The sequence below is a fragment of the Schistocerca cancellata genome, chromosome 1 (assembly GCF_023864275.1).
Source record: "Schistocerca cancellata isolate TAMUIC-IGC-003103 chromosome 1, iqSchCanc2.1, whole genome shotgun sequence".
NCBI classification, from domain to species: domain Eukaryota; kingdom Metazoa; phylum Arthropoda; class Insecta; order Orthoptera; family Acrididae; genus Schistocerca; species Schistocerca cancellata.
The window spans coordinates 661,260,122-661,273,214 of NC_064626.1; the positions used below are offsets into that span (position 1 = coordinate 661,260,122).

A 13,093-nucleotide genomic window follows, 5' to 3' on the forward strand; every position below is an offset into this window, starting at 1 on the left:
CAAAATTGTTTGCTATCCGCACTGTCAACGCATCTGCTATTACTAGACGTTTGACTAACAGTTACTTTACAAGGTTTGGCAAACGCCACAGCATTATCACGGATAATGCACCCTATTTTACGGGAAGAAAATGGAAATCTTTTGTTGCCACACATAACATCAAACATATTCTTACATCAGCATTTCACCCGGAAGAGAGTTTGGTCAATTCATGAGAATACATTCACCTCACAAACACACAAAGTGGATCGAATTTTTAGCACCCTTTGAACAGATAGTAAACAATTTGCCTCATGCCTCGACAGGATACCCACCACAGGAATTATTATTAAACAAACCTGAACAGAACAAGTGGGCTATGCCCATTCCAAAGCTAACCGCATCCACAACACATACATCTTTGGAAGAGAAAGTAAGACAGGCATACACTACGTTGTGCAATAAAGCCAAGATCAGGATTGAGAAGTATGACAAACATGTTACAAATACACAAACCTATCAGGTTGATGACCTTGTTCTTTTGCGTTCATATCCCAAGTCTACAAAGTTAAAACAACTGAACAGAAAATGGCAGCTATTATATTCAGGTCCTTTCAGAATAGCAAGCATACCTCACCCAGGTTGTTACTCCCTACAATACCCATTATCTCACAAGCCGAGGGGGCTGCATCCCCACAGACATTTGAAACCCTTTGTGCACTAAAATAACGTAATATAATGATAACTAAGCTGAACATGAGCAAGTTGCTGTGAAAACGAGATCATAAATATTGTATTGAATACACGAACATTAAGTTATACAGCCTAAGAACACAAACATTCATTTATGGAAATTATATACTGCAGTTACACTTCTACACATAATTATGAAGAGAAGGTAAACCCAGGTGAGTACACTTACTGAATGAGAAAAGATATTCATATAGGAATGAGACCTACGCAGGTTACATTGGTTGTTAATTGTAAATTATAAGGTGAATCAACAACTAGTTAGTTGTTTTAAGGCACCACAATGAGAGGAAATAATAGCTATTGAGATCAGTAATGACATAGGTATGTAGCAGAATGAATGAGGATGTAAGAATGAATGATCAGTATGAATGAGTTAATATTTAAGTTAATATAAGAAGGTAAGTTACTGTGAAGTAGTTGATGGAGACAAGAGATTATTTGAGGAAAATGTTATTGGAGTTTTATGATTATGGAAGTGCCAAATGGCCTCACGTATGTGATATATTAATGTTTGATGAGGAATATGTTTAATGTATAAGGATATATATATTATGATGAATATGTGAGTAAGGAATGAGTGAGAATGTTTGGTAATATTGTGCTACATAGAGAAGTGAGTACACAGTCTACATCTTTAAGATTACATAAGAATTTCAGTTTGAGAGAAAACATCTGTGATGAGTTAAAACACCTGAGTACAAGGCGTTAAAGGTGAATCTATTTACAGTGCCCTTGAAAATGAACGAATGCAAGAAAAGCAGAGTGAACATAATGATGATTACAGCTGTGGAAAGGAGTGTAATAAGAATGTAACTTGGAAACACATTAGCCTTAATTTATTTCAGAAGTGTAACTTAGTAACCTTTCGTTAAGTTTTGTTAAGCCATTGTGTGGAAGAAAACATTTATATTTCGTGTTCAGACAGGACAATGATATTTTAAGGAACTTAAGTTGAAATATAGTTTTTACACAGCCCTCATCTGAATACATTTGTATAAATTTTTTTTTTACGAAAGTGAAATTAGTGCCATGTTAGCCTTTATTATACTTACACACAACAGAAAACCATGAGGAAACAAAAGATAGGAGAGTTATTAAGGCCGTTTTGTGATTTGTACACCACGTCCACTTAAGCGAACAGATGACAAAATTACATCTACGTTGAAGACATTTGACTTTTCAGGCTATGCAAGGTAAGTGCAAAGGAGCAGTGACCATCCGTGCAGCCGATGTCGAGCAACGGACACTGAGAAAGAGACATTTTACTGTCAATTATAATACTATGTTCTTTATTTATGATTTATAGAAAGAAATGATATATATACACCACATACATGATGTTTAACCTTCACTAAAGCAGAAGAAAGTTCATGGTTGAACTCTTGAGAGGAAATTTGATATGTTATCATATAATACACATTATGAGAGAGACAATCTCTGAGATACATTTTCCATTTGTATAGATGGTATCCACAAGAAGTGGAGATATTGAGGAAGTACTGAGCAGATATGCGATTCACTCATACAAGGATTTGTTAAGGTATAATACACTAAGTCATATGAACAATCACAACACAAACAGAGAATCTGTCATGATGTTACACTACACAGACTTGACGTAAGGACACTTACATTTACCCGTGTGTGTGGTGGTCTTCAGTCCTGAGACTGGTTTGATGCAGCTCTCCATGCTACTCTATCCTGTGCAAGCTTCTTCATCTCCCAGTACCTACTGCAACCTACTTCCTTCAGAATCTGCTTAGTGTATTCATCTCTTGGTCTCCCCCTACGATTTTTACCCTCCACACTGCCCTCCAATACCAAATTGGTGATCCCTTGATGCCTCAGAACATGTCCTACCAACCGATCCTTTCTTCTGGTCAAGTTGTGCCACAAACTTCTCTTCTCCCCAGTCTTATTCAATACTTCCTCATTAGTTATGTGACCTACCCATCTAATCTTCAGCATTCTTCTGTAGCACCACATTTCGAAAGCTTCTATTCTCTTCTTGTCCAAACTATTTACTGTCAATGTTTCACTTCCATACATGGCTACACTCCATATAAATACTTTCAGAAACGACTTCCTGACACTTAAATCTATACTCGATGTTAACAAATTTTTCTTCTTCAGAAATGCTTTCCTTGCCATTGCCAGTCTGCATTTTATATCCTCTCTACTTCGACCATCATCAGTTATTTTGCTCCCCAAATAGCAAAACTCCTTTACTACTTTAAGTGTCTCATTTCCTAATCTAATTCCCTCAGCATCACCCGACTTAATTAGACTACATTCCATTATCCTCGGTTTGCTTTTGTTGATGTTAATCTTATATCCTCCCTTCAAGATACCATCCAGTCCGTTCAACTGCTCTTCCAAGTCCTTTGCTGTCTCTGACAGAATTACAATGTCATCGGCGAACCTCAAAGTTTTTATTTCTTCTCCATGGATTTTAATACCTACTCCGAATTTTTCTTTTGTTTCCTTTACTGCTTGCTCAATACACAGATTGAATAACATCGGGGAGAGGCTACAACCCTGTCTTACTCCCTTCCCAACCGCTGCTTTCCTTTCATGTCCCTCGACTCTTATAACTGCCATCTGGTTTCTGTACAAATTGTAAATAGCCTTTCGCTCCCTGTATTTTACCCCTGCCACCTTTAGAATTTGAAAGAGAGTATTCCAGTCAACATTGTCAAAAGCTTTCTCTAAGTCTACAAATGCTAGAAACGTAGGTTTGCCTTTCCTTAATCTTTCTTCTAAGATAAGTTGTAAGGTCAGTATTGCCTCAAGTGTTCCAGTATTTCTACGGAATCCAAACTGATCTTCCCCGAGGTCGGCTTCTACTAGTTTTTCCATTCGTCTTTAAAGAATTCGTGTTAGTATTTTGCAGCTGTGGCTTATTAAACTGATTGTTCGGTAATTTTCACATCTGTCAACACCTGCTTTCTTTGGGATTGGAATTATTATATTCTTCTTGAAGTCTGAGGGTATTTCACCTGTCTCATACATCTTGCTCACCAGATGGTAGAGTTTTGTCAGGACTGGCTCTCCCAAGGCCGTCAGAAGTTCCAATGGAATGTTGTCTACTCCGGGGGCCTTGTTTCGACTCAGGTCTTTCAGTGCTCTGTCAAACTCTTCACGCAGTATCGTATCTCCCATTTCATCTTCATCTACATCCTCATCCATTTACATAATATTGTCCTCAAGTACATCGCCCTTGTATAGACCCTCTACATACTCCTTCCACCTTTCTGCTTTCCCTTCTTTGCGTAGAACTGGGTTTCCATCTGAGCTCTTGATGTTCATACAAGTGGTTCTCTTATCTCCAAAGGTCTGTTTAATTTTCCTGTAGGCAGTATCTATCTTCCCCCTAGTGAGATAAGCCTCTACATCCTTATATTTGTCCTCTAGCCATGCCTGCTTAGCCATTTTGCGCTTCCTGTCGATCTCATTTTTGAGACGTTTGTATTCCTTTTTGCCTGCTTCATTTACTGCATTTTTATATTTTCTCCTTTCATCAATTCATTTACCCATGATTTGGTAAATTGTAAGCACCTCCTTTCACACACCCCTTGAAGGTGATGCAAAGGTTATAATGTATTATGTTCTTTTTTATGTATTAGCTGTAGGATTTGGCAGTTTTTAGGTAGTGAATAGTTTCTTCCAGTCTATCTTTCTTTCTTTCTCCATTATCCTACCACCTACTGCAGCTGGGTATTGTTTGTTTATGGAATGTAAGAATATATTGTGTGACAGTAAACTTTCAGGTATGAATAAAAAGACATGAAGAAAACTGAATATTGATGGCATTACAAGCCTGGTCAACCACTAGCCAGCCAAGATATGGAATCAAAAGAAAGAAAGAAATAATAAATGAAGGAAAGCCCGTGCTTTTAAACATTAAGTCTTATATCCCTTGGCACGCCCAAACCTTAAAAAATTAATACCACAATAAAAGAAAGCCAATGGGACTTAGTATAATTTTTAGTGTAAATATTTCACATGCAATTCTTGTAAATTTTTATGTATTTGTATATGTATAAAAACTTTGCATATTGTCAAAATATTTTGAAATGTGACCACGAAATGTAAGCTTTCAGAATTAACGATGTAAACATGCTTGGACAAAGTGAACTTTGTTAAAATGTAAATATGGCAAAAAGTGTTGCAAACTGTGTTAAACAGCGAACGTTATAAACGACGAATTTTGTGTTGTTTGTGAAACTTATGGTGCATAAACCAAATAACTGTTTGTAAATCGATATAAACCGCAATTTACTTCGACGATAATGAGGATTTTCACACTGCAAATGAACGTTTGTTGGCAAGTGTAAACAATGTGGTGAAACACCTACCTTTGCGAACATCGACGCCGTTGTTCCTGGCCGGCCTTCAGATGCTTTGGAGACAATAAACTCAGCACCTGTCGTAGGCGATGTGGAGGCTAAAAACTACATCGACCATATATGCCCCGGGAACAATAGTCATGAAAACGCACAAGGACCTGGAGTGTTGTGTCGTCACAGAAAACATGGACGTTGCTTCAGATCACGCACACGCTCAATCTTATGGTGTCATCGGACTTAACACGCCATTTATGCTGGAATAATAACTTGTAATGAACACCATGTGAAAGTGAATGCTGTTCAAGAGTGGCATAACACAGTGATTTTGAAACTGCCGCATGCGAACTTCAGTGATGCTACTGCGCATGCGCAAAGACTACGTGCTGCCAGAGATGCATTGGGAAACCAACGCTGGGAGCACACAACATTAACTGCGCTGGCGAGCACCTTTTTCAAACAAACTGTGTGTAAATATATATATTAATTGTGTACAAAGGATCCAAACTGTAATAATTGTATTTAGTATATAGGTTTAGAAAGTAAGTGTTGGGAAAGATTATCCCCTATGGATACACGTGGCCTTTCCAATGAAAATATGCATATAGTGACTTTTAGGTTTGCTAGCCTGCCACGTTAAATGTTTTAGCGTGACAGTCGAGGGGGCGATGTAGTGGGACTTTGAATTTCGCCGCACTACACTCGTTCCCTCAGATTAAAAATATCACGTCGCAGCGGTATGAGCACTCGACGGCAGAGAAACTACTAAAATTGTAACTTTTTTTTTGTTTTCTATTCGTTTCTTAATAGTCTCTTGATAGCCGGAGCTTAAGGCAGATGTGATCTGATGAAGACGTTAAAAAAAAACTTATTAGCTAGTCTTGATCTGATTTTAATGTGTAGACATGTTGTGGAAGTTGTTAAGAATTTCGGAGGATGGAAGTAGCAAAGTAAATTAAATTGCATACAGTATCAAGATGATTTTAATTGGTATAAATTAGTGATTCCTGGACTATTGCAAGATTTCGGAGCAGACTTTTCATGCAGAAATGAAGGAGATTTTTGAAGACCTGGACGCCGCCCGAAAGAAGACAAGTTAACCTGGTAAAGGATGATCTCTCATCTACGCCACTTCCCCGTGTCAGTTACATTTTGTTGTTCTCTGTTTCTTTTCAGTAAGTTTTGTAGTGGAAATTGGTTTAACTTTTGCTCAAAAACGCCACAAGGACCACCCCAACTATAGCTTTTCTGTAATACGAAGTCCGATTTGCATTTCATTCTTTCCTTTTTTCACGGTCATTTACGATTTTAAAACCCCTTTTTTATTCACCATTTTTCCCACATTTTCAAACTTTTTTCTTTTTTTTTTCTTCTCTCTTTTCTTTTTTTTATTAACCACTACACTATGAAAGTCTTATAGAAATTTCTTGTATTATCTTTGATGAAATCTTGCTGGATTTCGCAGAGTCTGTTGTTGTCATATGCCTGTTTTTCTTTTCTAATTATTTTTGAGGTCTGTTCTTGGGTTTTAAGAAAGTTCTTCCAGTTTTCTTCTGTTTCGTGACTGCTAAATTTTTTCCACACAGTGATTCGGTTCTCGACCACCTGATCGCAGGCTGCGTTCCACCAGCGATGTTTTGTGGTGTGGGAGGGTTGTCCTAATTTGATGGCTTCCTGAGTTTTCTCTGTTAGTTTCTTCCTGTCTGTTGATTTTTCCTGATTGATTTGCATGATGATTTTTTTCTTTGTTGAGTTCCAAATATTCCGGATCTGGTTTGGTACTTTTGTGAGGCCTTTTTGCGTTCTCTTTGGTTGGAATTTTGTTTTTATTTGGAGAAGATGATGATCTGATTCAAAGACACCTTTGCAGGTTGTGATGTTTAGAATTTATTTTATGTTTTCCTTGAAAATTGCGAAATGGTTAATTTGGTATTCACCCTGTCTAAGACTGGGTGATACCCATGTGGTTAATTTATGTGCAGGTTTTTGAAATTGGGTGCATATGATTTCAAGTTCGAAGTTTCTGCAGAAGTCGATTAGTTTTTCACCCTTCTTGTTGCTACGTTTGTGATTCGTATGGGGGTCAGTGGTATCTCTGAAATTTTTCCCCTTGCCTAACTGTGTGTTAAAATCGCCTAATAAGATTTTTACATGGTGCCTTGGTATTTTACTTGTTGTTTCTTTCAGTGTTTCCCAGAAATTGTCCACTGTTTCAGGACCGATTATATTGTGGTGATGTGTGGGGGCGTGCACACTGATAAAAGTGAGGGTTTTATTAGCTGATTTTACTGTAAGCAGGGAGACTCTTTCATTGGGAGATGTGAATTCAACAACTGAGTCGATTACGGAAGTGTGTACGGCGAATCTAGTTCCAGAAAGTGGTAGTTTCTCTCTTACTTTTATGGCAGGTTTGCCCTTGAAGATCGTGTAATTTTCTGTGTTAAAGTGTCCATTCATGAATCTTGTCTCTTGCAGTGCAGTAATTTTCAGATCAAATTTTCACATTGCGTTGGTGAGTTTCTTTAATTTGCCTGTTTTAGTGAGGGTGTTCACATTAATTGTGCCAATGAAGTTTTTGCGTTTTGTTTTGAGAGTGTGAGAAGTCTTTGAGAAGCTCCGATTTTTAAAATTTTTGTTGACAAGATTAGAAAATTACATGCATTTCCTTCAGAGGCATGCCAGCTACTACTAAAGTTCTGTTGAACTCACAATATTCCAAAGAGTTTACAAAGTGGAGGAGTTTACATACTATCTTGACAAAAGAAAAACCACCACCAAGATATAACATTATTGTAGAAATGAATTCAGAAATAAATTTAATAATTAGTGTTAGATTGTGCAATTAATAATACGAATTTTAAGTATATCAGATATTTTGTAATTTCAAATATTTCTACAAGAATAATAATTTTAACTGTATATATAGTGTATAACAAATTACAGTAGAGCGGCGATTATCCGAAGTAATTGGGGGACATGGGTGTTTGGAAAACTGGTTTGTTCGGATAATCGAAGTGTACATGTTTATTTGCCAAAAAGAAGTACTGTAGAGTAATTTTATTCATAAAAACAGGCATCTCTTTTAGTATTACAAAGTAACATACAAAGGAAACTTCAGTAGGAATATATAGTATGTGGCACAGTTTATTAAACAAAAATACACTCCTGGAAATGGAAAAAAGAACACATTGACACCGGTGTGTCAGACCCACCATACTTGCTCTGGACACTGCGAGAGGGCTGTACAAGCAATGATCACACGCACGGCACAGCGGACACACCAGGAACCGCGATATTGGCCGTCGAATGGCGCTAGCTGCGCAGCATTTGTGCACCGCCGCCGTCAGTGTCAGCCAGTTTGCCGTGGCATACGGAGCTCCATCGCAGTCTTTAACACTGGTAGCATGCCGTGACAGTGTGGACGTGAACCGTATGTGCAGTTGACGGACTTTGAGCGAGGGCGTATAGTGGGCATGCGGGAGGCCGGGTGGACGTACCGCCGAATTGCTCAACACGTGGGGCGTGAGGTCTCCACAGTACATCGATGTTGTCGCCAGTGGTCGGCGGAAGGTGCACGTGCCCGTCGACCTGGGACCGGACCGCAGTGACGCACGGATGCACGCCAAGACCGTAGGATCCTACGCAGTGCCGTAGGGGACCACACTGCCACTTTCCAGCAAATTAGGGACACTGTTGCTCCTGGGGTATCAGCAAGGACCATTCGCAACCGTCTCCATGAAGCTGGGCTACGGTCCCGCACACCGTTAGGCCGTCTTCCGCTCACGCCCCAACATCGTGCAGCCCGCCTCCAGTGGTGTCGCGACAGGCGTGAATGGAGGGACGAATGGAGACGTGTCGTCTTCAGCGATGAGAGTCGCTTCTGCCTTGGTGCCAATGATGGTCGTATGCGTGTTTGGCACCGTGCAGGTGAGCGCCACAATCAGGACTGCATACGACCGAGGCACACAGGGCCAGCACCCAGCATCATGGTGTGGGGAGCGATCTCCTACACTGGCCGTACACCACTGGTGATCGTCGAGGGGACACTGAATAGTGCACGGTACATCCAAACCGTCATCGAACCCATCGTTCTACCATTCCTAGACCGGCAAGGGAACTTGCTGTTCCAACAGGACAATGCACGTCCGCATGTATCCCGTGCCACCCAACGTGCTCTAGAAGGTGTAAGTCAACTACCCTGGCCAGCAAGATCTCCGGATCTGTCCCCCATTGAGCATGTTTGGGACTGGATGAAGCGTCGTCTCAGGCGGTCTGCACATCCAGCACGAACGCTGGTCCAACTGAGGCGCCAGGTGGAAATGGCATGGCAAGCCGTTCCACAGGACTACATCCAGCATCTCTACGATCGTCTCCATGGGAGAATAGCAGCCTGCATTGCTGCGAAAGGTGGATATACACTGTACTAGTGCCGACATTGTGCATGCTCTGTTGCCTGTGTCTATGTGCCTGTGGTTCTGTCAGTGTGATCATGTGATGTATCTGACCCCAGGAATGTGTCAATAAAGTTTCCCCTTCCTGGGACAATGAATTCACGGTGTTCTTATTTCAATTTCCAGGAGTGTATATACATATTACATACGCATCTTTCATGAACGATACACACAGTATACAAAATTAAGGTTTAAAAAATCCTTTATTTTGGTCTGTCTAAGCAAGCCTACATGCTTACGAGCAACTAAGTCATGTACTTTTTTCATTACAGATATCTAAAACTGGTCACTTTCATCTTGGGCTTCAAACCATCGCAAGGCAGTATCTAAACAAGTGAACGCCTCAGAAGGTGTTTGTATACTTTCATCTTCACTTTTTGGAGCACTGATTGATGAGATGCTGGTGGCCTCTCTTTATCAGTGACGACGTTTATAATCTCGCTGTCCTGCATGATTTGGTGTCCTGGATCTGCATCATAGATATTCACCCATTCATGAACGTCTTCTTCATCACATTTGTGGCAATCTATTTCTTTTAGCATACCGAGAATTTCGGACATATCATTCTGTTCGTCATTTTCAATCATACCTTGTGAATTTTCTTCTGTGTCCAAAATTTTATTCCAGGCTTTCTTCAAATTGTCTTCCTTTACACAATTCCATGTTGCACTGATCATGTAGGACGCATCTTTCAAGTCAATATTTTTATGATTTCTGAAGATACTTTCTTCTCCATCCTCTTCTCTTTCTAACAATAACACAGTTCGGTTAAGCAGTCGTTCGGTTGACCGACGTTCGGATAATCGACGCTCTACTGTAATTTATTTTTATACATTTTCGTCTGAAATACAATACATCATATACGAAGTCATATGAAATTCTTTTAGTTAAACAGCTGAACTAATGTTCACCTATACGAGAATCGATAGTATAAATAGTATCGGTTATTTCTGTAAAGATAAAGTGCTGTTAGAGAAGGGTGTCACATTACAAACTGCATTGCAATCGCAATATGCCACTAGCTGTGGTGACACTTTTGTTGCTTGTGTGGACCCACTTTTAGGTCCTTATGGTTCTCAACGCATCAATTGCAGTGTCATCAGTATGCATTGTTTGTTTCTGTATTATAAATTCCGGCAAATAATGTACGTAGTGAATAAACAATGCTGGCCCGAGTATGGAACCTTGTGGTACACCTTGCAACTTTGTAATTCAGATCCATCATTAAATAAGATGTAGATTGGGTATTGATAATTTTACATGATGCACTACAGCAGACTTTGATATTCTGTCTCAGGTATTGGAATATCTGAACACACATGAAATGTTCAACGAACCTTCTGTTACATCTTTCAGCGAATATTATATGAATATTCATTGTCTCTTCCACATCTGTTATTCTATGGTAGACCCCATAGAATATGTACAAGGTCAAACTCGTGTCTTCACACACTCAGGGAATCACTAAAATAAAATCAATTGACAACTAAATGTCATCTTGTAGACATCTAACATGTAACATCCACTTTACTATAAATTTAAGTGTAAAGTAGACTTTTCTGAAACTAATTGTCAGGAGTGTAACAGTATGCTAAATTGAATCGTTGCCGATAAGAAATTCTGTCAGGGAGAGAACAGAACCATTTGAAATGTGGTACTACAGAAAAACTAACGAGCGGATTCTGAATTGAATTTGGGCACAACTCGAAGAAAAGAAGGATATGGTTGATGAGCCTATCATGAGGCATCAAGGAATCGTCAGTTTTGCTAATGGGGGAAGTGTATGGAGTGATGATTTCTGTCGGAGATCAAATACAACATGTCATCCTGTGGCCAATGACTGTTGTCCAAAATCACATCTAGCTTTCAGTTTTCTCAGCAAATATTTGATAATAACTAACTTTACAATACTGTCTTCCTATTGTGTGCCTATTTTGGAACATAAATAGCACATTATATTAATTATATTGTGCATCTTGTAACGTAGGCGTATTACGTTTGTAGTAAACATCTCATCGTCTAAAATTTGAAGATGTATTTGGTAGAACAATTAAGTGTTTTCAATGGAAAACGCCAAAACGGAAACATCTGATAATATTTTCATTTTTGAAACAGTTATTAACACCCATATTCTATTTAGCAATGAAATTTTTATTTCTGGGCTGTTTATAGTGACTTCCAACAGTGTGTTTGGAACATTAGCAAATTTGGGCATATGGTGGTAATTCCAGTGGTTGTTATTTAGTTAGAAGTCTGAATATTTTTCACGTCAATACCTAACTTGTCATTAATCCTGCGTTCCATTCAGCTACGAGGCGCCACGCGCACTTAATAGTGATTTGCGGGCTGTGGGAGTAACCTCATCAAATCGATGCAGTCTCGATAGTTTCCATGTGTGTTTTTAACACAGCCCAGGAAAAATGTAAATAACGTAAATTTCAATCATCGAAGGCTTTGTTTCCGCTTTGCATTGTTGTTCTAGAACTTTAACAGTCTGTCAACAAAATTACCTGTTACACATTCATTTAGACACAATTGGCTCAGAGATACTATTTTTCAGATGTGATGTCTACAGATGTTAAATGGTAAATCATTTCTGCTATTGTGGAAATGTTCTTCACAAATTACGAGTGTTGGGAGTCTAGTTTGGTGCAAATACGTGACGTTTTTATGCTCGTTCGGTTGTGCGATGACTCTGGGTGTTTCGTGACATTTAATTGAAGGAGAGTACAATTAAATTTAATACGAAGTACTACTATGTAGAAAACATAAATCTTGTTGTTCGGTGACAGTTACTCGTTTTCCACGCCTTTCCACGAAGAAAGTGTTCACTGCCGACAGTATTAATGGAAATGAACATTTTGGAAAATGTCAAAAGGAAAACTACGAACTATCACCGACGTCTGTGCAGACTGCGGTTCACAAGGTAGTGCTGTTTGTTGTTTGAAAACATAAACATGATGGCAATTTATTAAGACATAAACCATCAGCTGTTGGGTTACTCAATACTGTAGTAATGTGAAATTCAAGGTGTTGGAAATGGGTCTATCAAACTCGAGCACCTCTTTGTTTATACATTTAATTTAAGTGTAGATTTTAAACTTCTTAGTGTTGTTCATTTCCAGTTGAAATTCATTGAAAAAGTTGTTTATGCCAAATACGATGTAAACGAGCATTATATCGTGTAGGGCCTTGTTTATATAAGAGAATAATTTGGGCGTTTAATCGCTAGACCATCTACACACGTAATATAAAATAATATGTAGCCCATACTTTAAATATTTACCTAGTTTATGTGCAACAGCCATCAAGTATTAGGCCTAATGAAGATTATAAAGTACAATTACTTAGAAAAAAGTCCCCTTATGACAGTGGTGGGGTTTCTGAAATCATTGAAAGCAGTATGGGATAAGAGCAGTGGGGCGGGTGATAGTAGTAAACAGCTTACATGAGTGAAAGTTATAGAAGTTAATCATTCACACTTCTGGCCCAATTCCTATAATAAAATCCCCAATTAACTTCATTTTGTGGAAGAATATGTGAAATTCAGCAGTATCAATTGAT

At 38.8% G+C, this 13,093-nt stretch overlaps 1 protein-coding gene across 1 annotated transcript in view; it reads left to right on the top strand.

The window, feature by feature from the left end:
• The first annotated feature begins 12,036 nt into the window (after positions 1-12,036).
• Positions 12,037-13,093, top strand: part of LOC126183679 (ARF GTPase-activating protein GIT1) — a 288,183-nt gene continuing 287,126 nt past the window's right edge. Inside the window, exon 1 of the mRNA XM_049925857.1 lies at positions 12,037-12,455. Coding sequence (XP_049781814.1) covers positions 12,398-12,455 — 58 coding nt within the window. The 5' untranslated portion in view covers positions 12,037-12,397. The remainder of the gene's footprint in view (positions 12,456-13,093) is intronic.